At 43.8% G+C, this 27,780-nt stretch overlaps 1 protein-coding gene across 1 annotated transcript; it reads right to left on the bottom strand.

The window, feature by feature from the left end:
• On the bottom strand, positions 1–27,156 carry SLC25A30 (solute carrier family 25 member 30). Its single transcript, XM_060080151.1, has 10 exons — positions 27,080–27,156; positions 14,734–14,855; positions 13,059–13,206; positions 8,908–9,002; positions 7,708–7,793; positions 5,829–5,924; positions 4,799–4,923; positions 3,374–3,512; positions 1,922–2,002; positions 1–974 (listed from the first exon to the last, which is right to left on the bottom strand). Exons 2-10 carry the CDS (start codon positions 14,795–14,797, stop codon positions 933–935), a joined length of 876 nt encoding a protein of 291 aa, XP_059936134.1. The 5' UTR covers positions 14,798–14,855; positions 27,080–27,156; the 3' UTR covers positions 1–932.
• Positions 27,157–27,780: the final 624 nt, after the last annotated feature.

Genomic DNA, 27,780 nt, shown 5'->3' on the forward strand with positions numbered 1-27,780 from the left:
TACACATGGACCATTTATTCTGGGATGATGGCTGTATGACAGAATGATGTAAACAAACTAATCCTACAAGTCAAGTAGTAGCAGCTACTATCTTCTTCACCTGACTGTCAATATCAATAGATGTTATTATCCCCATTTTACAGATTGGGAAATAGAAACTTTGCTAAAATCACAGAGCAAATTACAAACATTACTTAAGACAGAACCCAAGTAGCTTAAAAACACCTCCCACCAGCACAGACTTTGCCACCTTCCAAGCCAACCTATCACACCATCATGAGTTTAGGTATTAATGCTTTGTAACAATTCCTCACAAAGGTCGAGTGGTCAAAGGCTTAAAAATCACTTATTATAAGTGAAAGATCCTGCCAAAATTGGAAATTGGAAAGCAGTGCAATATTCCAGGGATCTATATCCTGCACTGTTTATACCTGGGGTATACCAGGTCTCCATGTGTGAATTTCTTCAGCAGACACGAAGCCAAAGCCCCCCCAGAAGTTCAGGAATAATACCACCCTCTTGGAGGCTCTATTCATTCCACGGTTCCGAAGAGCTTCTTTCGAACAGTCTGGGAGTCTCAGCTATGAGCTGAGATGCATCAGGAGTTATTCTCCCCTGAGGGAAATCAGTCCGCAGTTCCTGATCTTCATGCAAGTTTTCTTTAGCAAGAAACATGCATTTCATGTTATCTTTGATGTCGAAGGGCACTTGAATGGTAAGGACTAGTGTTTGGATGTTACAGTCTATGCCATTAAACATTTGGTGCAGAGCGTCCGATGCCAGGACACAGCAATCTGAGCTAACCCAGTCTTCACCTGTTGCTCACACCTCAGAATCTGTGGCGGGCCAGGCAGTGAGAAGCAGTGGGAAAGACAGGAAGCTTCGCTATTTCAGACATGAGCATTTTCAGCGGGATGTCTCATGCAGTCTTGTCACAAATCCAATTTCTTCAACTGCTCATATGTCACAAAGAACTGCAGGTATTAGTTAAGGCTGACATTTTATGCCATCTTAATTAACCCTAACGCATCAAAACAGACCCACAAATAGCACACCTCCTAACAAATATTTCTGGGCAGACCACATGCCGTGGACATGATTAAACATGAGGGGCTCCACCCTCAACCAACCCAAGAGATCTCCCCATTAACCTTCCCAAGGTCAGCTTGGAAGAGACAGACCACAACTGAGACACATAAATCCCCTGCATCACCTCCAAAAGCCTCTAAGATTACATCCACACTGCTAGCTTTTCTGACTTTTGGCAAGACTTCACAGAACAGTAAATTCTGTGAGAAAGAGCAAGAGAGCAACCCTGGGGAGCTCTCCTCCAGGGCTGCTGGTAGGCAAGCTTGCCTGGGAGGGAGGCGCAGATAAACAAGGATGGTGCAAACTGACATCCCCTGCTTTATAATTCTGTCCTTTCATTTCTAACAAACTGTCTCTTCCTTCCTGCCTCCCACTTTGGCATAGAGGGAAAAGTGCTAATCAGCCGAATAATTCTGGAGCTAATGCCTCTCTATCCTTAGGCACTCTCTGAAATAAGCACTCTAGAACATGGCTGCCAAACCACATCCTTCCCAAGGGTGGCTAGGGATTGAAAAAATAAACAAATAAATAAATCCTTGTCTCTCCCTCTCTCTGAAATCATAAACACTCTCAGCTCCTAGAGCAGAGTCTAAAGAAAAGTTTTTATTGCTACCATTGCCTTTCAATAACAGCACCATTAAACCAAGCTTCACAGTGCCTAGCAGAGACTTTATACCTCCTGAAAAAGAAACTGAATAGTTATTTCTTGAATCAGAGGAACTTAACAGAATAAGAACCTACTTCTAAATTATAATTAATAACATGACAGTTTATATAAACAACATTCTTCAGCTGTATCTTTTTTCAGATCTACTGCAACAGAAAAGGATACAATAATATTCCAAGGACCAAGTCTCAACCAATTTGGCCAAAACCCTTTATATAGAGCAAAAAACCCTTCATTCTTCCATGTCTGTTATAAGGGAGGGGGAAAAAAAAAGTTAACGTCCGACTTTCCAATTATGTCAAATATGCATTAATAATTAGTAGCCAGACTGAACTGATATATTTTTCTTAAAAACAAAATTCTATCTGGAAGGACTATCTAAGAAATCATTGCCCTCTGCCTCTTTTCGTTCTTTAAAGGTTTCTGCATAGGTGAAGACTAAGGCTCTGTACCAAACTATCCCACACCCAAAGCAAACAGCAGTTGGATGAATAAGAGATGAGATTTAATTCCAACTAGAGTCTTCTGCCTCCTTGCCATGTGGGCTTACAGCAGGTCAGAAATAAAAACAGGAGGCAAGGGCAGTAAAGACATAATTCAGAGTACCACCGTTTCATGTTGTTGGATAGATAACATTAAGTATCTTTGCTTCATCAAAGCAATATTTGAAGGCTAGGGATGTGCGGTAAACAGCAACCACAGAAGCGGCCCCTCATCGTTGGCTGCTGGCAATCCAGCAGGGGAGACAGTCACAAACTTTCATCTACTCAGGAACTGTAGGCCCAATTATTTAAACTGAGAGTTTAGGTAAGATTCATGTGTTCCTTTGAGAGCTGTCTGAATGAAGGATGTTCATTCCAGTCTGACTCAACAGGAAGGTGATATATTCTGGAAGGAGACACAGTTCTACTACAATCACAGGAAATATGACTATTTTCTCACACTTCACAGCAGAGCAGAGATATAAGAAAAATGAACTTTCATTTCTAAATATTCATTTAGATTTTGTATTTAAAAAATTAGCCCCTGTGTGGCAGAAACTCTGCACCATCTCAAGACTTTAGAGCATCACTCATCTTAGTTACATCAGCCCTCAAAATTTAGATACTCCTTTGGTTAAATAAATATAAATAAAATAAATATAAATACAAACATATATTTGGGGGGCTGTTTCACAGATTGAAGCAATCCACTAGAATGTTGAAGACTAACTTAAATAAATGTGCTTACTTCACCAGTGTCCCTTATTATTATACTAACAAGGTTTTATTATTATGTCTATACTTATTATTATAAATGTATATGATGTTTCTACAAAACATTATTCCAGGCACTGTGCTAACTATTTTGTAGGTATGATCTCAATGATTTTTATAATAATCCTGTGACGTAGGTGCTATTATTTATTGTCCCATTTCACTTGTGAGGAAACCGAGGTGTACAGAGTCTGTACCTTGACCGAAGTCACACGATTACAAATGACAGAATCACAGGTTCATCAGGCTCTAAACCTTTGTGTTTTTAAATCCTGAAAAGAAACTCTTCAGAAGGCAACATGGAAGCCAATGAGCCACGAAAGGCATTCACAACAGTGTACAGATGGACAACCCCGCTCACCTGTAACAAGCAATCCAGGGAACCTGTGTAGCCAGGGCATCTGCCAACTTGAAGGACTCTCTGATTCATCATACGTGTTCTCACCACATCGACAGGGTTTGAGGCCAGGGCCCCCGCCAGCCCACAGGTGAAGCTTGAGCTATAAAGAAGAGACCATTTGAAAAATAAAAAGTTTAATACCCCTGAGCTGCAGCCCCTACTATCAAGGGCAGGAAACAGCCTCCTCCCGAACTAGGTTAAAGTAACAGGTTACAAGATGGAATATATGAGAATGAGGCCCTTATCTAAAGAGCTGCACAGACTTCTTAAACACCAGCATTGTTTATACTGGCTTATAAATTCTAGCCTCGTCTAAGAATACTTTTGATGTTCTGGAATGTCAACGAATCATAGAAACAGGAAGGAGCGTCCTCCAAGGATGATCTATTTTTTTCTATCTATTCACCTACAAATAGGCATCAGAGTAATTTTAGCCATCTCATAACTACGTTGCTCTTAGAGATCAGAGAAAAAGATTTCCTCACTGTAATGTGATGCCCCCCTGGGTTCTGCTAAACTTTCAGTCACAAGACTACCATAGACCGGCCCTGGTATCAACTAACTCAGAGTAGGGTTTCACAACTTCAGCACTACTAACATTTTGGAACAGAGAATTCTTTGTTGTGGATGTCTGTCCTGTGCATTGTAAGATGTTTAGCAGCTCGCTGGCCTCCACCCAGTAGATGTCATTAGCACATAAGAATCAGAACAGACTCCAAAACTGCCAAATGTTATAGAAACAGAGAGTCAAAAAAGTGGTTGCCAGAGCTTGGGGTTGGGAAGAAGTTGGCAAAAGCATACAAAAATTTCAGTTATGAGATGAATAAGGTCTGAGGATCTAATGTATAACATGGTGATTATGGGTGACAACACAGTGGTATATATAATTTAAATTTGCTACAAGAGTAGAATTTAAATGTTTTCACACAGACATAAAATGATGGATGTGTTAATTAACTCGATGAGGGTAATCATTTCATAATGCATACGTGTATCTAACCGTACTGTGCACTTGAAGTATCTTACAATTCTACTTGCCAATTATACCTCAATAAATCAGAAAAATTATAAAAATAAAAAGCAAGCAAGAGAATGCCAAGCATGATCGCAGCTGTATAATAAAGCACATGTAATTTTTGTAGACATATTTGCATATGCATAGAAAACACCTGAAGGTACACATCAAACAGTTAACAATGGCTACCTACGTAAAGGGGTAAGGACATCCTTTTTCCTGGTTTACTTCCGTATCATAATTTTTCAAATATGAGAATATAATACTTTTATGATAAACTTTCTTTAAAATGTCTATAAATTTGCAGCAAATTTCTACGCTAAGCTCATGCATACCTAAAATATTAATTTTTTAAAAATCCATAAACATACAGGAAATGGGTATACACAGTGTCTCCCATCAAGCCCGAGAGAATCAGATGCTTCTTGGTGAGGTCGTAGACCGGCAGCTCCACACCGACAACAATAGCGGCCCTCTGAGCAGTAAGGGACACGCCCTGGGTAAAAATATCAAGAATAACAAGTCAGATATCTCTCCCCTACAAACTATGGCCAATTTTTACGTTTTCCTGCTGGTAGGTAGAAATGTAGAGTGAAAGAGTAGAAAAATCCAGACGGTAAGAAGTCAGAAGCCCCAAAGTCTAATTCTGATTCTGGCACTAACTGTACGACCTGGACCAGGACGAGTCACCTCTCAGAGCTTCCGGTTTCCTTGTATGTATGGAGAGGATCGGACTGGACGACCTTTAAGATCTAATCTATGAGATGACAGTCCCTAAAACACTAGGAAATAGCATTCCATACCGGTGCTTGCCTAACAGTCTTCACTTAAGAGCCATGAAACCATACAGATCAAAAAATCCAATGTAACTATAACCTCTTCTCCATAAGAACTTAGGGGGAAAAAAAGCAAACAAAAAAAGTGTTCAACCCTCACAGAATTTCTTATATATAAATTTTTCAAAAGGTACTTTAAAATCACGACATACTCCTTATGTAAAATCATGACATTTTCATTTTACAGATTAAGGAAATTAAGGAAGAAGATCTTCAAGGGCAGATGTCATCCTTCTTCCTTTATTCCATTATACCATTTGGATTAAATAATTAAAATAGGAAAAATAAATTTTTTTAAAAATGGGAAGAACTGGGCTTCCCTGGTGGCGCAGTGGTTGAGAGTCCGCCTGCCGATGCAGGGGACACGGGTTCGTGCCCCGGTCCGGGAGGATCCCACATGCTGCGGAGCGGCTGGGCCCATGAGCCATGGCTGCTGAGTCTGCGCGTCCGGAGCCTGTGCTCCGCAACGGGAGAGGCCACAACAGTGAGAGGCCCGCGTACCGCAAAAAAAAAAAAAAAAAAAAAGGGAAGAACTAAGTTAGTTGGGTCTGTTTTTCAAGCTTACCTTCCAAAGTCCTCTTGTTCCCTCTTGCTGGTAAATGTGAATGAAGTTGCCTATCATTCCTCCTTGAAGGGTGCTATTTTGTGCTTGCATCCGAATCTAGAAATTAAAGACTAATGTGAGAAAGAAACTAGCATGTTTCTCCCTAAATGCAGACTTAAAAAAAAAATTATTCAATTTGTTGTTTAATAACCATTAATAGAAAAAAACTGTAATATAAATATTACTACAATGCTAGTTTAAATTTATCAGGATTGGTTCTTAGGCACTTTAGAATCAAGAAAAAGCATCTAGTAGAGTCCAGTCTTGCATGCAGCAGCTCATTAAGTGTCAAAAAGAAATTTCTTTAAATAGTCTTTTGAAAAGGAAAGAAAATGGCATATCTCCCTCTAGGTTACTAAGTAGGAAAGAGAGAATATCATGGTTAATTCTAAAGATTTAACATAATTTATGAGTATCCAGTGTACCTGGCAGCACCAAGCACTGGCAAGCACATTTCTTAAATGAGTTACTCCAAGCCCTATTATTTCCAACCAGCCAAACCCCAAGGTACGCAGACGTGCTGGCCAAAGGATGGCCATGTGATGTCCGTCACACTCTGTTACATGGGAACTTACAAGTGAACTTTACAACCGCCATGGAACTCACATGACCAATATTCCAACATAAAAATAATGTGTGATGTAGCTCTGCATTTTTAAGAATAAAAAGGGACTTCTTCTCACTAAAAAACTGGTACCTTATTTTGGTTTAGGGAGCACATGCATTACCCTCTAATTCTAAAGGGAACTGTTATTGCCAGGCTAACATGAGAAAAGAAAATGCAGGAACTGCCTTTCCATAGCCCTGATATACATTTAAGAGGTTAATAGGAGTGTGGGTATTTTTCTCTAGCAATTTTACCCCAGTACAGGGTAAACTCAGGGCAAAAGGGCCTGGTACTTCTATTCACACCGTGTGTAACTGTAGTGCACCTAACAGCCTGCTGCATGCAATTTTGATGTTGTCGGAATCTCCTATTAGATTGAAAGCTGAAGGCGGGGTCTTTGCCTGACTCATTTTTGGATTCTAAGCATATAGTACACCAACTGGTGCAAGGCAGAAGCACAGTGAATGCTGCTTAAATAATGGGGGAAAGAAAAAGAATGAGGGAAGGAAAGGAATATCTTGAGAGGGTGTGACCAATAACTCACACCTAATTTTGATTTTCTTTAATTAGTTAGTCCCTTGCCTTATTACAAAAAGGATTTAAGGAGGCTGTATCCCTGGTATTGTTGATAAGGTCATCTAATGAGTTATGTCTAATTGTAGTTATGTAAATATTTTTATTACTATTTCCTGAAATCAAATTAGTGGAAAACGTAACGTCTTCAGAAACGGTCATCAACAAGCTGCCTAGACTGCTGTAAAACTTGCAGTCCATCTATTTTATTTTATTTTTTATTTTTTGGCTGCGTCGTGTGGCTTTCGAGATCTTAGTTCCCCGACCAGGGACTGAACCCGCACCCTCAGCAGTGAAAGCGCCAAGTCCTAACCACTGGACCAACGGGGAATTCCCAACAGCCCATCTATTTTAATGAACCAATAAAAACAAGGGAGATTTTCAATGAAAAATGAAATTCAAATACATCTAAGCCTAATTTTCTTTTTTCTGGTTAATCACCAAAACCTCCAAAGTCTCCAAAAGTGGGCCCTACTTGCGAGCTTATCTGTATCAGTGGGAAACCCACCTAGTGCATGTTTCTGAGTCTTCATGGCACTAGAACTGTAAAGATTCACACATACATAGTATATGTTATATTCACAGATTTTCATTATCTGAATGTTGATTACAATAAGAAAATGCAGAGTGTGCCTGTAAGACATAGATAGCACTGCTTACTTTCAAAACATCAGTTGGATTAGCAATGGTTGAGGATATGACTCCAGAGAGAATTCCGCAGACCACATTTATCAGAAGGGTTTCATCTGCAAACAAAGACATATTATTTGCCTCTTCATACGTACAGGGCTCTTCATATGAGTAACTCATGTATAGGTGTAATTCACTTAAACATCACTCGTTCATTTAAGAAACTAAAGAAATACATGCTTAACGAACCAAGTAATTTTCAAAGGACTAGGGATTTTGCTGGCTGAACGGATTTTTTTTTTTTTTTTTTTTTCGGTACGCAGGCCTCTCTCACTGTTGTGGCCTCTCCCGTTGCGGAGCACAGGCTCCGGACATGCAGGCTCAGCGGCCATGGCTCACGGGTCCAGCCGCTCCGCGGCATGTGGGATCTTCCCGGACCGGGGCACGAACCTGTGTCCCCTGCATCGGCAGGCGGACTCCCAACCACTGCGCCACCAGGGAAACCCCGGCTGAAGGGATTTTGCTTAGCAAAATTTCTTGACACCTAAAAAGGAATGTGAATTATCATGGAAGTGAACCATAATTCACTTCTGTGTGTAAGTGCAGACCACTGTAATTAAGATGAGGTCGTATACCAACTGGTAGGAGAATAATAGATACCCTCCTATGAGATAAGGTGGAGATAAAATTTTAAAGCACATTATACATATTTAATTTGAAATATACTGAAGCACTTTTAAAACATCTTTGCTCCTGGCTCACTGCTCTCATAGAACAGTGACTAGTGCTTATCTCTTTGTAAAAAAGACAGAAACTTCTAGGGATTAAAGCAAAGTCGAAGAATCAACCAGCAAGAGAATATGAGAACTCAGAGTTCTCAATACTAAGAAAATGTAGTCACCGCTTCCCTGAAAAATAGGTGATAATTCCTATGATTGTAGAGAATTTTAAGTGGGCTAGAACTACAACAACATACCCTCTAGTCTGGACATTGCGGAAACATGGACAACTCATTAAGATGTTTGTAAGATTGCTCTGTTACCCCCCTAAGTTCAGCTCATATCTGACTTGCACATTTATATAAGCAAGTACAATTCATTTAGATTTTACACCCAACCCAAAGTTCTCCTCCACAGGAGTAAAGACACAAATAAGAAAATCGATCCCAAACCACTTGAATAAAAAGACAAACAACCCACCTCCTGTCCACAAGTGCAATTCCCCACTCACCTTCCGGGCGCTCGACAAATAACCGCTTCAAGCTCTGGTAGGTGCCTATCTTGATGGTGCCATAGGAAGCCTGGCGCAACATCGCAGGAGCAATCCTGCCAAACCAACGGACAAAGGGACAAAAAAATTCTAAAAAACCACTTAAAATCCTCTAGAAGGCACACATAGGAGACGCAATCACATATCTGCCTTCCACAATCAAACTACACTAAGACAGATTTCTTAAGAGTTTAAAATCCAGCAAAAATATAGGTGGAGGACTTCCCTGGTGGTCCAGCGGTAAAGAATCCGCCTTACAATCAATGCAGGGGACGTGGGTTCGATCTCTGATCGGGCAACTAAGATCCCACAGGCTGTGGGGCAACTAAGCTCACGCACCTCAACTAGAGCCCTAGTGCCACAACTACTGAGCTCTCGCTCCTCAACTAGAGCCCGTGTGCCGCAAACTACAGAGCCCACGTGGCCTGGAGCCTGCACGCCGCAACTAGAGAGAAGCCCGTGTACCACAAAGAAAGATCCAGCATGCCTCAACGCAGATCCCGCATGCCGCAACTAAGACCCGACGTAGCCAAAGATAAACAAAATAAATAATAAAGAGGGACTTCCCTGGTGGCGCAGTGGTTAAGAATCCGCCTGCCAATGCAAGGTACACGGGTTCGAGCCCTCGTCCGGGAAGATCCCACATGCCACGGAGCAACTAAGCCCCGTGCGCCACAAGTACTGATCCTGCGCTCCAGAGCCCGCGAGCCACAACTAGTGACCCCATGTGCCACAACTACTGAAGCCCGCGTGCCTAGAGCCCGTGCTCCACAACAAGAGAAGCCACTGCAATGAGAAGCCCACGCAACGCAATGAAGAGTAGCCCCAAGGGCTTCCTTGGTGGCGCAGTGGTTAAGAATCCGCCTGCCAATGCAGGGGACACGGGTTCGAGCCCTGGTTCAGGAAGATCCCACATGCCACGGAGCAACAAAGCCCATGCCTCACAACTACTGAGCCTGCGCTCTAGAGCCCGTGGGCCACAACTACTGAAGCCCACATGCCTAGAACCCATGCTCCACAACAAGAGAAGCCACTGCAATGAGAAGCCCACGCACCGCATGAAGAGGAGCCCCCGCTCGCCGCAAGTAGAGAAAGCACGCACACAGCAACAAAGACCCAACGCAGCCAAAAATACATAAATAAAGTTATTTTTTTTAAAAAAAAAGAGGGCTTCCCTGGTGGCACAGTGGTTGAGAGTCCGCCTGCCGACGCAGGGGACACGGGTTTGTGCCCGGTCCGGGAGGATCCCGCGTGCCACAGAGCGGCTGGGCCCATGAGCCATGGCCACTGAGCCTGCCCATATGGAGTCTGTGCTCCGTGGCGGGAGACGCCACAGCAGTGAGAGGCCCGCATATCGCAAAAAAAAAAAGAAGAGTAGCCCTAGCTTGCTACAACTGGAGAAAGCCCGAACACAGCCAAAAATAAATAAATAAAAATTTTAAAACAAAACAACAGTAAAAAAAAAAAAAATATGGGTTCTTGGGAATTCCCTGGCAGTCCAGTGGTTAGGACTAGGTGCTTTCAATGCCAAGGGCCCAGGTTCAATCCCTGGTCGGGGAACTAAGCTCCCACAAGCCACACAGTGGAGCAAAATAAAATATATGTATATGTATGTATGTATGTATGTATGTGTGTGTGTGTGTGTTCAGTTAAATGTGTGCAAGTTATTAGTTCCCTAAGTGATAGCTCAGCCCCTCATATTTATCCTCAGTGAAAACGTACATGAACACGGAGTTCTATTTGCCCATCCACATTATAATGGGAGGGCTTTCCTTTCTCAGGACAAAGCACCTGGTGAAATCTGGCCTCCGTAAGCATCCTCCAGGGTTGCTCTGAAGCTCATCTCCCACCTCCCGGGGGGCCCTGTTCCACTTACTCCCTCTCCCTCCTCCGGGACCCTCCCCACCCCAAAACCACCCTGTGGCATTCATACTCGCAGGCTCTCCTGCCACACTTCCCACCTCCTTCTCAGATTGCAATCCGGCTTCCTTCCACCCTCTTCATCAAGAGCCCCCTCACCAAAAGGGACCCAAGGGACATCTCTGTAGCTAAATTAAATGACGCTTTTCAACCAGCATCTTACAAAGCCCCTCTGCCTTTCCAGCATTTGCTGCGGTCCACTCTCTGTCCTGCTTGCGGCCGTCTCCTCCCTGAGCTGCCGTAACTTCCCTCTCTCCAATTCCTCCTCTTTCTCTGCACATCCTACCTCTGTCCTGAGGGGCCCAGGAGTTCTGGCCTTCCTCTCTTCTCTCACGGCTCCACACACTCCCCAGATGAGCTCAGCTACTCACATGGCTTCAACTGTCCGAAGAGTGATGACTCCTAAACTCATGTTTCCAACACGGATCCCGAGATGCATTTCCAGCTGCTTCCCAGAGTTTTCAATTCACATGTCCTACACCTACCACCAGAGCAAGTGTCTCACACAACTAATTATCCTCCCTCTCCAAACAATCCGCTCTCCTCTTCTGTGTCCTAGACCAAGGAGTGGCCCCTCCATCTGCACACTGGCCAGAACCAGAAAGAGACACTAGCCCGTCTCCTCCTTCCCCAGCACCCCTCACGTAGGAGGTCGTACACTGTGTCGATCCTCTGCCCTCAACAGCCTGCCTTCTTTCTCTCCATCCCCAAGACAATTCCTCAGGTCAGATCCTTGTCTCTGCTTCTTATGTGTCAGCCTGCTTCCACTGTCACTGTCTCTCTTTCTCCCAATGGCAGGCGGGAATTTTTTACAACGGAAACCTGATCATGTCAGTCCCTCTACTCAAAACCCTTCAGTGGCTTCTGTCCGCCACAGGTGTAGTAAACTCACACACTTACAGGTACCGGGCAGATGCTATGAGCGCGTGAAGCGGGCTGAGTCTAACTGCACACCTATACTATGTGAGTGCCAGAGGTTTGGTAAACCAGAGAAAGCATCCTTAACACCAGTTACTATTATCATAAGTGACCCAACGTGGGCCCGGATGTTAGCTCTCTTGAGACGATCGAATGGTTTTTATGTTCAACTTCTCGCATTTAAAAGACTGGCTCAACTGAAAGCCAAAACCTTCGGGGACCCGTGGGTGGGAGGGCTGTGAGACATCAGTTTGGGATCTGAACCTGGTCCTTCAAGATCAGGTCCAGGGCCTCTTAGTCTGGGATTGATGCCCTGCCTCAACCAGAGGCTAGGACTGGGCAGACGCCACTGTAATCCCGTTTGCACATCTGCAGTCCCCACTCAACCATAGTTCCTTCAGGGCAGGGGCTGCTGCCGATTCCCATGTGTCCACCCAGATCCAGTCTCGCCCCTCTCTGTGCTGCTCTGGGCCGAAGCTGGCGCCACGGATGACACCACCCGGCTCCCCTGCCAGCTGATTCCAGCCAGTAGAAGATGGGAGAGAGGGAGGGGGGGAGGGAGAAGAAGTGGAGGTATTTCTTCCTCTCCCTGGGCACTAGTAAGGCATCTCTCAACAACTCCTGTTGGCTCCTTCAAGGCTCCAGCCCTAGTAGGCTCTGCTAACATCATTCCTGTCCTTGTCCCCCTGGTCCCAGGGTTGGTAACAATTTCTCACTTTGCTAGTTTCTAGGTACCGCAAAACCCTCTATTCGCTCCCTTAACCCTTAAGTAGCCCTTTCATTAATCTCCCTTCATTTAAACCACCCGAACGAATTGTTTCCTGCAGGGCCTCTGACTGACATAGGCAGGACCCCGCCTTACTCACTTTCCTAACCAGTGCCTGCAGCACACTGGTCGTTAAATGTTGGATTAAAGAAAAGCTGTTCACTGCAACTCTTACCTATGGAGAATATCATATGATTTTCATTATAGCAAAAACCTCAGTAATTCAGAATAACCAAGGGGAAGGGCTATTAAAACAAATGTAATTTTTGTATTATTATCTGTATTTGAATATAATGAAAACATAGTTTCACCACAATACTCGCTACATTAAAACACATATATAGAAAATAAAGTTGAAATGAAAAATGAAAAAAAAAAAAAAATCAACCATTGCTACTTGCTCTTGAATACACCCCAAACTTGTATTTTTTCTCTATGAAGTCTTAGTGTGACGTCTGTTCATTTGAAAGCTCAACAGTGAAATATAAACACACGAAGGTCTACTTACCCTGAATACAGTGCTTTCAGGCCTTCCTCTCTGCCTATCCTCACTAACGCATGCAACATTCCTCGATACCTGATTTCTTTAAAGTTTGCATCATTCTTCTGGCCTTGAATCTGGAGCCGTGTCTTGGTTAAATCAATTGGAAAAGTACCTTAAAATTTTGAAGAAGGAAATGTTTCACTTAATAGAAAGAAATTTCACTAAACAAAAGATACACAGGGATACATTACTGAGGAAACATTCAGACTATAACGTAAACTAAGAAACAGAATTAAGAAATGGCAGATACTTTGCAATCTTCCTATTAAAAAAAAAAGAACAGATTTTTAAAAATCTTTTAAAAAATGCATAACTGTGTTTTCTGTACATTTTTAGTTATGTCCCATCTTATTCTACCTAGGATCTGAGGAGGCTGTACTGCTGTCGAAAGTAAGTACGTGGAATGATTGACACAAACAGGAAATCCACTTTAGAATATAAGTTACTGGGAACTCCCTGGCAGTCCAGTGGTTAGGACTCAGCACTTTCACTGCTGGGGCCCGGGTTCAACCCCTTGTTGGGGAACTTAGATCCTGCCGGCCGCGCAGTGCAGCCAAGAAATAATAATAATAATAATAAAAATAAAATGTAAGTTACTATTTTTCACACATGTGAAGGCTGATACGGGGCTCAACGTGAACGGAGATAAATGCGTTTTCTAAAGGCGTTTCTCACCTGTGTATTACAGCCTAAAAGTGACTCTGTTAATGTAGGTAAAAATGTTTAATGTAGTACCTAAGAGATAGTCCATCCAAACATATAAACCCATACACAGTAACCTTGAGTCACTGTGTCGATGAATCTACATGGGGAGCCTAAGCCAGTGGTCAGTGGTTAATGTGTCTCAGCCCCTCAGCCCTGGTCCCCACTGGCTCTTCAGGGGCAGCCTCTGTCCCAGGACAGCAGCGATTCAGCCCAGCACCTGGCACTTGGCAGCATTTCAATCAACATGTGTTTTGTTTTGGTTTTGGCCACGCCACACAGCTTGTGGGATCTTAGTTCCCCAACTAGGGCTTGAACCTGGGCCCTGGGGCAGTGAAAATGCAGAGTCCTAACCACTGACGCCAGGGAATTCCCGTCAATGAACATGTGCTGAATGAATGATCCGGGGAATAAACAAAGGAACAAACAGGATCTGACTGGAGCTGAGCTGATGAGGAAGTCACCAGCAGGACATGAACAACAGGCATGATCAGAACATGATGGCACGACGACAGTCACTCGCCTCCGGCTCAGGAAGGCCCTGGGGCTCCCTAGACCTTTTTTTTCCCCTAAACCTCTTTTAAAGCCAAATGTGTTAACAGTGATGAAGCGGGGAAAAGGACAAAGAGAACAGGGTCAGATGTCATCCAACAATGATTCATGAAACTTCCGTTTGAGCAATAGGTCCAACTGTCTCCCCACTGAACTTTCAACCCTAAACTGCTAATAAGCAGCCAAAGTCACTAGTTTGTCTTAAAAGTATCCCAAAGGAAGAAAGAAATTATGAATGCTGAGATTAAGGGTTTCATAATCTCACATTCTGTGCCTGAACTACACTCACACCATAAGTCTTATGACAGCCAATGATCACACCCGTAAGTTTCAGCCTCGTCATGTGCAGCAGGCAGCTGACCGGCCTCCGCCCTGGGCTCCTTACCGCACTCCGCTGTGATGGAGGCCAGGCCTCCGTACACGAAGGGCTTCCAGTTGAGGGCTGACATGCTCACCGCTGTCCCTTCTCCTTTGTTCACAGACGCATAGCCTCCAACAGGGTTTTTCCTGGACACAAAAGTAAGGTGTTTCAACACTGTAACTTCTCACGCAGGCAGTCTCTTCTTTAAGCTTGTGTTTCAATTGGAGTGAGCACTACCAGATGCTACCCCTGAACGCTGTCCCCACGCACATTCCAAGATGATCCTCACCTTATAAAGGAAAGCACCCCTATCTCCTAAACCCCAAATCACTTGATCAGTTGCCTTAATTCTAACCCAGGCCTTAAATAAGCCTATATCTTGATATCTTGATATGTGTGTGATTAGTGTAGTACAATGGAGGTGATTTTCTGGGTAGTCCATGTTATCTTAAATCTGCTCTTCACTTAATAAATATTTGCTATTTGCTTGCCACTGTCTTAGTGACTGGCCCTCCCAGGAGGTACTGGAGTCTTTCAGATACACAGAAGCAGAAAAATGTTGCAACCCAGTGTCACAAGCTAAAATGATAATTACTTTAAATGACCAAAATGTACCTCTAGTTTATAAACGTTAGCTCTCTTCTCTTACTCACGTTATGTTACTAGCTGTGAGGTGGCTTGGGATGAAGGAACGAGGCAGACTATGGGGTCAGAGCCTCACCACCTCCTTCCTAGTAAAGTTCCTGTTGACCTCTAGGTTTTTAAATTCTCCATTATCATCATCATCATAATTGAAGCAGCCAATACAACCAATTAGGGGTAGAGTCCACACCTTTACTCAGGCCTACTGTGGAAATTAAATAGAAAAAAGACACTCACGGGAGGTGGAGTCAAGATAGCGGTGTGAGAAGTCGCAGAATTAGCGTCTCCCCACAACTAGTGCGCCTGCCGGGCACTGGTGGGAGACTCTGATGCTCAAGGAGACGGGAGGGACCCCAAAGTGAACCAGTAGGACGTAGGGGGATGGAGGGGGGAGGAGGAGCGGAGGCCAGACAGGATTGGTGCCCCTGAGGCCAGATCAGAACAGGCAGGCGGGAGGGACTCTCCTGGAGTAGTGGGAAAGGAGTGGAGGGCGATTGCCCCGCCCACTCAGGCCCCGGGAGCCTGCTGAGCTCCCAGGCCAGTACCCCCCACTCCAAACCCCATCCAGGCCACGTGGGTCCGGGGGGCATAGGAGGGAGGCTGGGGAGATCAGGAGAGGCAGGCTGAAAGAGCCATGCAAGAGAAGCGAGAGGAGTGGAGGGCGCTTGCCCTGGCCACTCAGGCCAGGGGAGCCTGCAGGGCTCCCAGGTGAGGTCCCCTGCCCTTTGAGACCAGGGGTGGGGGGCACACCTAGGCCCCTTCTGTTGCCCACAGCACCCCCTTTTCCAGCCCTGTGGTTCCTGAGGATTGGCCCCGCCCACCACCCAAACCTCGCCCTTGCTTAGGCCCCGCCTCCACAGCCAAGGACATCCCCCACACTTGCTTTTCTTCTTTTCCCTCCTCCTCTTTATTTATTTTATTTTATTTTATTTTATTTTGCGGTACACGCGGGCCTCTCACTGTTGTGGCCTCCCCTGTTGCGAAGCACAGGCTCCGGATGCACAGGCTCAGCAGCCATGGCCCACGGGCCCAGCTCTCCGCAGCATGTGGGATCCTCCCGGACCGGGGCACGAACCCGTGTCCCCTGCATCGGCAGGGGGACTCTCAACCACTGTGCCACCAGGAAAGCCCCTCTTTATTTATTATTGTGGTAAAGATGCATCTTCTGGTTGTTGATTCGTCTAAATTTTTATGTTTATATTCTCCCTAACCTATCCGTTAGTTTCCTAGAGTCTAATTTTATTTTTTACTTTTTTTGTTGTTGTTGTTGCAACCCCAGGCGGCTTGCGGAACCCTGGTTCACAAGCCCAGAGTTGGGCCGAAGCTCCTGCGGTGGGAGGTCCAAGTCTGAACCACTGGACTAACAGAGAACCTCATACCCCAGGGAATATTCATCGGCAGTGAGGTCTCACGGAGTTCCTCATCTCAGCACCAAGACCCAGCTCTACCCAATAGCCTACAAACCCTAGTGTTGGAAGCCTCAGGCCAAACAACCAGTTAAGACAGGAACACAATCCCACTCATTAAAAAAAGAAAAAAAAAGAGAGACAGCAAAAAAATATATCACAAATGAAGGAGTAAGGTAAAAACCTACAAGACCAAATAAATGAAGAGGAAATAGGCAATCTACCTGAAAAAGAATTCAGAGTAATGATAGTGAAGATGATCCAGAATCTCAAAAATAGAATGGAGGCACAGATGAGAAAATACAAGAAATGTTTAACAAAGATCTAGAAGAACTAAAGAACAAACAAACAGAGATGAACAACACAATAACTTAAGTGAAAAATACACTAGAAGGAATCAATAACAGAATAACTGAGGCAGAAAGAATAAGTGAGCTGGAAGACAAAACAGTGGAAATAACTGCTACGGAGCAGAATAAAGAAAATAGGATGAAAAGAACTGAAGACAATCTCAGAGATCTCTGGGACAACGCTAAGCGCACCAACGTTGGAATATAGGAGTGCTAGAAGAAGAAGAGAGAAAGAAAGGATCTGAGAAAATATTTGAAGAGATTATAGTCGAAAACGTCCCTAACATGGGAAAGGAAATAGTCACCCAAGCCCAGGAAGCACAGAGAGTCCCATACAGGATAAACCCTAGGAAAAACACAACAAGACACATATTAATCAAACTAACAAAAATTAAATTCAAAGAAAAAATATTAAGACAACAAGAGAAAAACAAAAAATAACATACAAAGGAATCCCCTTAAGGTTATCAGCAGATTTTTCAGAGGAAACTCTGCAGGCCAGAAGGGAGTGGCAGGATATACTTAAAGTGATGAAAGAAAAACCTACAACCAAGATTACTCTACCCAGCAAGAATCTCATTCAGATTCAATAGAGAAGTCAAAAGCTTTTCAGACAAGCAAAAGCTAAGAGAATTCAGCACCACCAAAGCAGCTTTACAACAAATGCTAAAGAAACTTCTCTAAGCAGGAAACATAAGAGAAAAAGACCCACAAAAACAAACCCAAAACAATTAAGAAAATGGTAATAGGAACAAATATATCGATAATAACCTTGAATGTAAATGGATTAAATGTCCCAAAAGACACAGACTGACTGCATGGATACAAAAACAAGACCCGGAAAAGAGAACTGAAATCGTATCAAGCATCTTTTCTGACCACAACGCTATGAGACTGGAAATCAATTACAGGAAAAAAAACTGTAAAAACCACAAATATGTGGAGGCTAAACAGTGTGCTACTAAATAACTGAGAGATCAGTGAAGAAATCAAAGAAATAAAAAAAATACATAGAAACAAGTGACAGGGCTTCCCTGGTGGCACAGTGGTTGAGAGTCCGCCTGCCGATGCAGGGGACGCAGATTCATGCACCGGTCCGGGAAGATCCCACATGCTGCAGAGCGGCTAGGCCCATGAGCCATGGCTGCTGAGCCTGTGCTCCGCAACGGGAGAGGCCACAACAGTGAGAGGCCCATGTACCGCAAAAAAAAAATGACAACAAAAACACAACGACCCAAAACCTACGCGACACAGCAAAAGCAGTTCTAAGAGGGAAGTGTATAGCAATTCAATCTCACCTCAAGAAACAAGAAAAATTTCAAATAAACAATCTAACCCTGCGCTTCCCTGGTGGCGCAGTGGTTGAGAGTCCGCCTGCCGATGCAGGGGACAAGGGTTCGTGCCCAGGTCTGGGAGGATCCCACATGCCACGGAGCGGCTGAGCCCGTGAGCCATGGCCGCTGAGCCTGCGCGTCCGGAGCCTGTGCTCCACGATGGGAGAGGCCACAACAGTGAGAGGCCCACGCACCACACACACACACACAAAAACCCTAACCCTACACTTAAAACAACTAGAGAAAGAAGAACAAAGAAAACCCAAAGTCAGTAAAAGGAAAGAAATCATAAAGATCAGAGCAGAAATAAATGAAACAGAAAGGAAGAAAACAAAAGCAAAGATCAATAAAACTAAAAGCTGCTTCTTTGAGAAGATAAACAAAGTTGATAAACCCTTAGCCAGACTCATCAAGAAAAAAAGGGAGAGGACAAAAATCAATAAAATTAGAAATGAAAAAGGAGAAATCACAACTGACACTACAGAAATACAAAGGATTATAAGAGACTACTGCAAACAACTATATGCCAATAAAACGGACAACCACGAAGAAATGGACAAATTCTTGGAAAGGTACAATTTTCTAGGACTGAACCAGGAAGAATTAGAAAATATAAACAGACCTATCACAAGTAATGAAATTGAAACCATAATTAAAAATCTTCCAACAAACAAAAGCCCAGGACCAGATGGCTTCACAGGTGAATTCTATCAAGCATTTAGAGAAGAGCTAACACCTATCCTTCTCAAGCTCTTCCAAAATACAGCAGAGGGAGGAACACTCCCAAACTCATTCTACGAGGCCACCATCACCTTGATACCAAAACCAGAAAAAGATATCACAAAAAAAGAAAATTATAGACCAATATCACTGATGAATATAGATGCAAAAATCCTCAACAAAATACTAGCAAACAGATTCCAACAGCACATTAAAAGGATCATATACCATGATCAAGTGGGATTTATCCCAGGGATGCAAGGATTCTTTAATATACGCAAATCAATGTGATACACCACATTAACAAATTAAGGAATAAAAACATATGATCTCAATAGATGCAGAAAAAGCTTCTGACAAAATTCAACACACATTTATGATAAAAACTCTGAAGAAAATGGGCACAGAGAGAACCTACCTCAACATAATAAAGGCCATATATGACACATCCACAGCAAGCATCATACTCAATGGTGAAAAACTGAAAGCATTTCCACTAAGATCAGGAACAAGACAAGGATGTCCACTCTCACCACCATTATTCAACACAGTTTTGGAAGTCCTAGCCACGGCAATCAGAGAAGAAAAAGAAATAAAAGGAATACAAATTGGAAAAGAAGTAAAACTGTCACTGTTTACTGATGACATGATACTATACATAGAAAATCCTAAAGGTGCTACCAGAAAACTACTAGAACTAATCAATGAATTTGGTAAGGTTGAAGGAAACAAAATTAATGCACAGAAATCTCTGGCATTCCTATACACCAACAGCAAAAAATCAGGAAGAGAAATTAAGAAAACACCCCCATTTACCACTGCAACAAAAAGAATAAACCTAGGAATAAACCTGTCTAAGGAGGCGAAAGAGTTGTACTCAGAAAACTATAAAACACTGATGAAAGAAATCAAAGATGACACAAACAGATGGAGAAATATACCATGTTCTTGGATTGGAAGAATCAATATTATGAAAGTGACTATACTACCCAAAGCAATCTACAGATTCATTGCAATCCCTATCAAACTACCAATGGCATTCTTCACAGAATTAGAACAAAAAATTTTACAATTCATATGGAAACACAAAAGTCCCCGAATAGCCAAAGCAATCTTGAGAAAGAAAAATGGAGTTGGAGGAATCAGTCTCCCCAACTTCAAACTATACCACAAAGCTATAGTAATCAAGACAGTATGGTACTGGCACAAAAACAGAAATATAGATCAATGGTACAAGACAGAATGCCCAGAGATAAACCCATGCACATATGGGCACCTAATTTACAACAAAGGAGGCAAGAACATACAATGGAGAAAAGACAGACTCTTCAATAAGTGGTGCTGGGAAAACTGGACAGCTACATGTAAAAGAATGAAATTAGAACACTACCTAACACCATACACAAAAATAAACTCCAAATGGATTAAAGACTTAAATGTAAGACCAGACACTATAAAACTCTTAAGAGTAAAACATAGGAAAAACACTCTTTGACATAAACCACAGCAAGATCTTTTCTGACCCACCTCCTAGAGTAATGGAAATAAAAACAAAAATAAACAAATAGGACTTAGTTAAACTTAAAAGCTTTTGCACAGCAAAGGAAACCATAAACAAGACAAAAAGACAACTCTCAGAATGGGAGAAAATATTTGCAAATGAAAACAACAAAGGATTAATCTCCAAAATATATAAACAGCTCATAGAGCTCAATATCGAAAAAACAAACAATCCAGTTAAAAAATGGGCGGAAGACATAAATAGACATTTCACCAAGGAAGGCATACAGATGGCCAAGAGGTACATGAAAAAGGATGCTCAACATCACTAATTATTAAAGAAATGCAAGTCAAAACTACAATGAGGTATCACCTCACACCAGTCAGAATGGCCATTATCAAAAAATCTATAGAAACAATAAATGCTGGAAAGAGTGTGGTGAAAAGGGAACCCTCCTGCACTGTTGGTGGGAATGTAAATTGATACAGCCACTATGGAAAACAGTGCAGAGGTTCCTTAAAAAACTAAAAATAGAACTACCATATGACCCAGCAATCTCACCACTGGGCATATACCTGAGAAAACCATAATTCAAAAAGAGTCAGGTACCACAATGTTCACTGCAGCACTATTTACAACAGCCAGGACGTGGAACAAACCTAAATGTCCATCGACAGATGAATGGATAAAGAAGATGTGGCATATATATACAATGGAATGTTACTCAGCCATAAAAAGAAACGAAATTGAGTTATTTGTAGTGAGGTGGATGGACCTAGAGTCTGTCACACAGAGTGAAGTAAGTCAGAAAGAGAAAAACAAATACCATATGCTGACATATAATATGGAATCTAAAAAAAAAAAAATGGTACTGATGACCTAGTTGCAGGGCAGGAATAAAGAGGTAGACATAGAGAATGGACTTGAGGACAAGGGGTGGGAGGGCGAAGCTAGGGCGAACTGAGAGTAGCATTGACATATACACGCTATGTAAAATAGTGTGTAAAATAGTTGGCTGGTGGGAAGCAGCAGCATAGCACAGGGAGATCAGCTCAGTGCTTTGCGAGGACCTAGAGGGGTGGGATAGGAAGGGTGGGAGGGAGGCTCAAGAGGGAAGGGATATAAGGGAGATGGGGACATGTGTATACATATGGCTGATGGGCTTTGTTGTCCAAGAGAAACTAACACAATATTGTGAAGCAATTATACTCCAATAAAGATCTATTTAAAAAAAAGACACAAATGTTGCCTTCCATCCTCCTTTCCTTGTACAGGTCCTCACTCACTGTGACATATATGCACGCACCTGCCACAGCCAGGCCCCCCCACATTCATTACGTGTTCTGCAGTTTTATGCGATTTCCGTCGGCAAATCTGGCCTTGCACCAATTAACAGGAGACACATGGAAATTAGGACACTTCTCTGTATATACTATCAACCCTAATTCTTGTCCGTTTAAAATAAAATCCTAATTTACTATAGTCATTGGTAAGCAATATGCCCAATGTTTTTACTTGTTTGTTTTTTGGGGTTTTTTTTTGCGGTACGCCGGCCTCTCACAGCCGTGACCCCTCCCGCCGCGGAGCACAGGCTCCAGACGCGCAGGCCCAGCGGCCACGGCCCACGGGCCCAGCCGCCCCGCGGCATGCGGGATCCTCCTGGACCGGGGCACGAACCCGCGTCCCCCCACATCGGCAGGCGGACTCCCAACCACCGCACCACCCGGGAAGCCCTGCCCAATGTCTCTACTTCACACGTTTGGGAGTGTTCCCAAGTCTGTATTTCCCAGGAGACCTACCACAAGTCACTACTGCCAAGAACATCACTTCTCAAGATGGCCAAGGGGCTTCTTTACACCAAGAGAAAACAAAGGAACTCAAAAAGGACCCTAACAGACATACAGATATCTGTTCCTCATCTACAGACATTAACCAAATTCAGAGTGGTTACAGAAGACTAAGGTAGAAGGCTCCCTGAGCATGGAACTGAAAAAATCATCATGTTTTATGTATTTCAGGACCAAAGAACAAGTCCTGCTCCCCAAAACTCATCTCACTATTAGCCTTGAAAAAGTTTAATATCTGTACTTAATTCTTAGCCTTACTAAATTCATAACTAAGGGAACGATTAACACTATAAGTTACAGACTATAAAACACATTAATAATAAATCCAATAATTCATTACTGTCCTCAACCCATTCTTGGGTTTTGCCAAGTCCAAGTTAAAAAGCAAAACAATAACTACATAACGGTGGCGTCTGGAAGCACTGTCACTTGCCGTTACAGAAGTGTTCAACGTAAGTGATTTCAGTGGATCCCCCCCCAAGTTTGGGATAGGACAGAAAAAGAGACAAGGAAACCCAGTTTCAGGAAGGCAACTTGTCCAAGGCCACATGGCTGATGGGGAAGAAGTGGACCTCCAACCCCCAAATGCTTTGATCCCAAGTTTAGTGTTCTTTCTGCTACCCACCTGAGGCTGCACATGATCCAAAAGGAGTGATCGCATTTGAATTGAGAAAATATTACCAAGCACCTTGGAAAAGGTACTACTGATAAGATGTACCTTAGAAACAACGAACATGTGCTTTGAGAGAGAAGCCTTAAGAGAAAAATATATATTCAGAAGGGAGTCAATCTAAACAGTTATAATTAATTTTTCCAATACACAGTATACAAAGATAGTATTCGTATTTTTTCCCAAAGTTTCTTACTGAGGTGAAATTCACGTACTACAAAATAAACCAGGGAAGTCCCTGACGGTCCAGTGGTTAGGACTGGGCGCTTTCACTCACCGGGCCAGGGTTCAATCCCTGGTCCCCTGGTCGAGGAACTAAGATCCCACAAGCCGCGCGGTACAGCCAAAAACGAACAAACAAACAAAAACAAAATAAACCATTTTAGCAGATAATTCAGTGGCACTTAGTACATTCCAATTTTGTACAACCGCCATCTCTAGCCCCAAAATACTCCATGACCCCAAAAGGAAACCATTAAGCAGTTCCTCTCCATTCCCCCCTCCCCCTGGCCTCTATGATTCTTATTTTCTTGGCTGTGATACTATACATGCATCAAGCATCTGTGTGGAACACAGGACTCCTTATTAGTAGTTCCTAACCTGGCTGAGGAGCTTCTTAAAAGTACACACACAGGGCCCCAGCCACTGAAGGAGGGAAATCCCAAGCATCAATGAGTCAAATAAATGATGGCCTTGGAATACATTATCACTTAAAATTAGGTAGTTGATTAGGTAGTGTTGACATTATAGCCGGTTCTTCTTTGCATTCATCTTATTTAGTAGAGATTTTTCCTGCAGTGTATACATAAATGTATATGTACAAAATAGACACACACACACAAGATATTCTCTAAAATGTCAGCAAAAACGTTATTCAGAATGGGATTATAACTTCTGATCTCTAATTAGAAACAAAACATTTTTTAAAAACTATGTCGTCGGGGAGCTTCCCTGGTGGGGCAGTGGTTAAGAATCCGCCTGCCAGTGCAGGGGACACGGGTTTGAGCCCTTATCCGGGAAGATCTCACATGCCGCGGAGCGACTAAGCCCGTGCACCACAACTACTGAGCCTGCGCTCTAGAGCCCGCGTGCCACAACTACTGAGCCTGTGAGCCTAGAGCCTGCGCTCCGCAACAAGAGAAGCCACCGCAATGAGAAGCGCGCACACCGCAACGAAGACCCAACGCAGCGAAAAATAAATTTATTAAAAAAAAAAAACTATACTGTCATATGACTTCATGCCATCTCGTCCATTAACTTTCTGATTTCCTGCCAATACTTTTGCCAGTTTAAGTTTAATGAGATTTGGCTACTTTTTCTTCTGTTGGTTTTGCTATTAAATTTTTAGTTAGTTATAATATTAAAACCCAGAGGTTCTGGGTTATACTCATATGCAACTACTCAAGTAGAGCTCGATCTTGTTGTGGAATTGCCTCCCAGGGTTTTGAATCACATGGGATGAAGCACACATCCGTTAGTTCCTGTTCAGATATTACCCCACAATAACTTATCTTCCACAAACAAGGGTCCCCCCTCCAGTATCCCTGGTTAAACTGTAAGAAAGTACAGTCTATTCACTACAATGTTTAAAAGTTAACTAAGACGAGGGGGTAAATTAACTTGGGGGCTCTTCTCTTTTCCTTTCCCAAAGCTAGGACTAGCTTCCTGAGCAGTTAAGACTACTGTGCCTTCCCAGGTTACTGTCTGCAGAGTCAAATAAAGAATAATTTGGTTTAAATAACAACCAGAGAGTATCAGTAATTGGTCAAACATCTAAATAAGAAAAGGTTCTGGTTAATAGACCGTATGTCCAGTAAGCTGTACTGGCCAGGGCAAGCGGTGAAGGGCTTCAGTTATCTTGGGCTGAAGTCTCTGTTCAGTAAATTAAACCATTTCTTTGTTTTTGAGCTCTCTTTGAGGGGTTCTCCTCACACACATTCCTTAACTTGCTAGCTCAATTTTGGGGAAAAATCCCAACTCTACTCAAGTGTCAAGACTAACAGGCCAACACAGTCAGGGAGACTGATGTGTCCCTTAGCGATCACTAGTGTCTGAGCAGCAGCTCAGCCTGAGGCTCAGGGAAGGAAGAGCTTACAACCTGCAAAAGTTCCAGCGTCCGGCACGGAAGTGGCTATTGATCACTTGCCACTTTGTTCTCCTCTTGGGGCCCTACCTTCTAGCCAAACTAAAACCCAGAGACCACTTCTCTGTGCTGCACTATGAACACAATACTGTCATTATTAATACCTGACATGTCAGGCACTGCTATATGTCTTCCACATGAAGGATTTTATTTAACCTTCACAACCCTATGAAATAGGTATCATTATCTCATTTCACAATTGAGGAAAGACAGCCTGAGAGAGGGAAAGTGACTGTGACTAGTCACACAGCTATGAAGTACTCAAACTGAGCTCTCCCTGAGGGAAAGCTGATCCTTCCTCTATGTACCTACAAAGCCAAACGCTATTTACCAAAGGCTGTTAAAAAATACTGGCGCAAATAATAAGAATACAATAAAGAGCGGTGGGTGGGAGGGTAGGAAATTGACATATTCAAAATACAGGTAGGGTTTTCCTGAGCGAGATGTACAAAAATTTTTATCTATTTAACAACCAAAAAAAAGTGTTTTCTAAGCAGAAGTGTCTATACAAATTAAGAACTACAAAGGATTCTCCCTATACTTAAGATACATACTAAAGTTACATTCCTCTCTACTACATTTTCTGTAACAGCATTTATTTTCTCCTTACCTCATCTATACAGCTACAAAGAGAGGGAATTAAAAACAGTAATTGCTGCTGGAACTTCCGAAAGCTTTCCAAGTTTCTCTTATATAATTAATTCTGGCTAAGTTCTTTCACTTTTACTGTGCTCCCTTTTCAGTCCCCAATCTTAAACTCCAATCCAGTCTCTAAACTTCTGTGCGCTCATAAATCTTTGTTTCTTGCAGGGCTGCCTTTCATGGCTTTTTCCTATTTCTCATTCTTTTTAAAGGTACGGGGCGAAAAATAAGCTCATCAGACTAATGACACGTGGGATTTGAAGGGAATCTTAGAAATTTATCTTATTTCACGTGAATTAACTGAGTCCATGGTCACAAAGCTTGGCTGCAGCAAAGTCAAGAACAGAATTCATGCCTTTCAACTTTCCTCGCCAGAGGAGGAGGCCGAATCTCGACTCTTGCAGGGCAGTTCGACGTTTTGCTAATCCTGCGCAGGAACAATGCCATTTCAACTGTTTTACACGAAATTACTCACACCTAGAATTACGCTAAAATCCAGGGCTGCATTAACTTTCCGAGAAAATGAATTCAACCGGTCCTTGCCAACGTGAGCCAGCCTGGTGTGTTCCCGGAGCAATTCAAAGTACAGAAAGCCTTTTCCCATAGCAGGCAGCTCACGGGCGCCCGGGCTGCACGCTCTTGAATGAACCGCAGGTGTGAGGGATGCAGAGGCAGGAGAAACGCACCTCGGCGGCAAGGGCACACACGCCGAGATGCCAGACGGGCCTCACGCCTGATCTCGGTGACGCTGGAAGAGAAATCACCCCCTACGCCACCGAGTGATGAGGGCCGGGAGCCGGCTCTGATGCAGAACCGGCCCGGCCGCAGGGAGCTGCAGCCCGAGGAGCGGGGCCCACCCCGGAACCTCGCGCCCCACCGAGCCAGGCCCCGCAAGCGAACCGGAGAGCAGAGGTGGCCCCTGGGTAGGGCCGCCGGCGCCGGGGCTCTCCGGGACCGCGGCCGACCAGAGGGGCAGCGCCGCCGCATTGGGGCCGGGAGTTCCGCGCCAGTGGTTCTGGATGCCGCGGGGCAATGGAAGGCGGGTCGGAGGAGGGGCGACCCGGAGCAGGCGCGGAGAGACCAGCGCGGCCCCAGCCGGGAAGTCAGACACTTACCGGGTGGCGGTGGCCCGGCACCCCCTACTCCCCAGGCACAGCAACTGCCGGCTCCAGCGGCCGCACGGGAACTGGAGGAAAGGCTGAGGAGCGGCGGGGGCGGCCTAGGAGCCCGCGCGCAGCCCCGCCCCGCCCTGCGCGGCCCCGCCCGCAGTCTTGGCGCCCATTGGCCGCTCCCGGCACAGGCCACGCCCAGGTCGCGCGCCCGGCAGCCGGCGGAGAGGGGCCGCAGAGGGAGTGGACTGCAAGACTGCGGCTCGCCGCTGGCGGGGAGTAGGAGCTGCTCTGACTCGGTGACGCCTCCGACGGCCTCGAGGTCAACTCTGCGGTGAAAGAGAAACTTAAGAGCCACGGAAGAGCCTTCTCAGGGTGCTGATTCTTTTTGTTCACGTGAACCTCTGCAGTCAGAAGGAAGTAAACTTGCACTCCTTTTTTTTAAAAAAAAGCTTTTTCGTGTGAAAATTTATAAACCGACTGAAGACTTTTAACAGTATACCCTGCACTAAATTAAATGCTAACATTTCACAGTATTTGTGTTCTCTGTCACTGTGTAGGTTTTTTTCACCCCGAACCATTGGAAAGTTGCAAACAACACTGCTTCACCCCCAAAATACCTCGGCATTAGAACATGCAAGAAATTAAATACCATTTCAGTCAAATCCAATATATTGTCCATATTTAAATTTCCTTTGTTGTCCCTA

Source organism: Mesoplodon densirostris, chromosome 17, assembly GCF_025265405.1.
Source record: "Mesoplodon densirostris isolate mMesDen1 chromosome 17, mMesDen1 primary haplotype, whole genome shotgun sequence".
Lineage (NCBI taxonomy): Eukaryota > Metazoa > Chordata > Mammalia > Artiodactyla > Ziphiidae > Mesoplodon > Mesoplodon densirostris.

What these genes read in the sequence shown, in the direction of transcription:
- SLC25A30 (XM_060080151.1), bottom strand. Translation starts at nt 14,797, where the DNA reads ATGTCAGCCCTCAACTGGAAGCCCTTCGTGTACGGAGGCCTGGCCTCC. An exon ending in CTCCATCACAGCGGAGTGCG is followed by an intron (nt 13,207 to 14,733) that starts GTAAGGAGCCCA and finishes CAAAATTTTAAG; the next exon opens with GTACTTTTCCAATTGATTTA. An exon ending in TTGGTCCTTGGAATATTATT is followed by an intron (nt 975 to 1,921) that starts GTATCCTTTTCT and finishes TAATACCTGCAG; the next exon opens with TTCTTTGTGACATATGAGCA.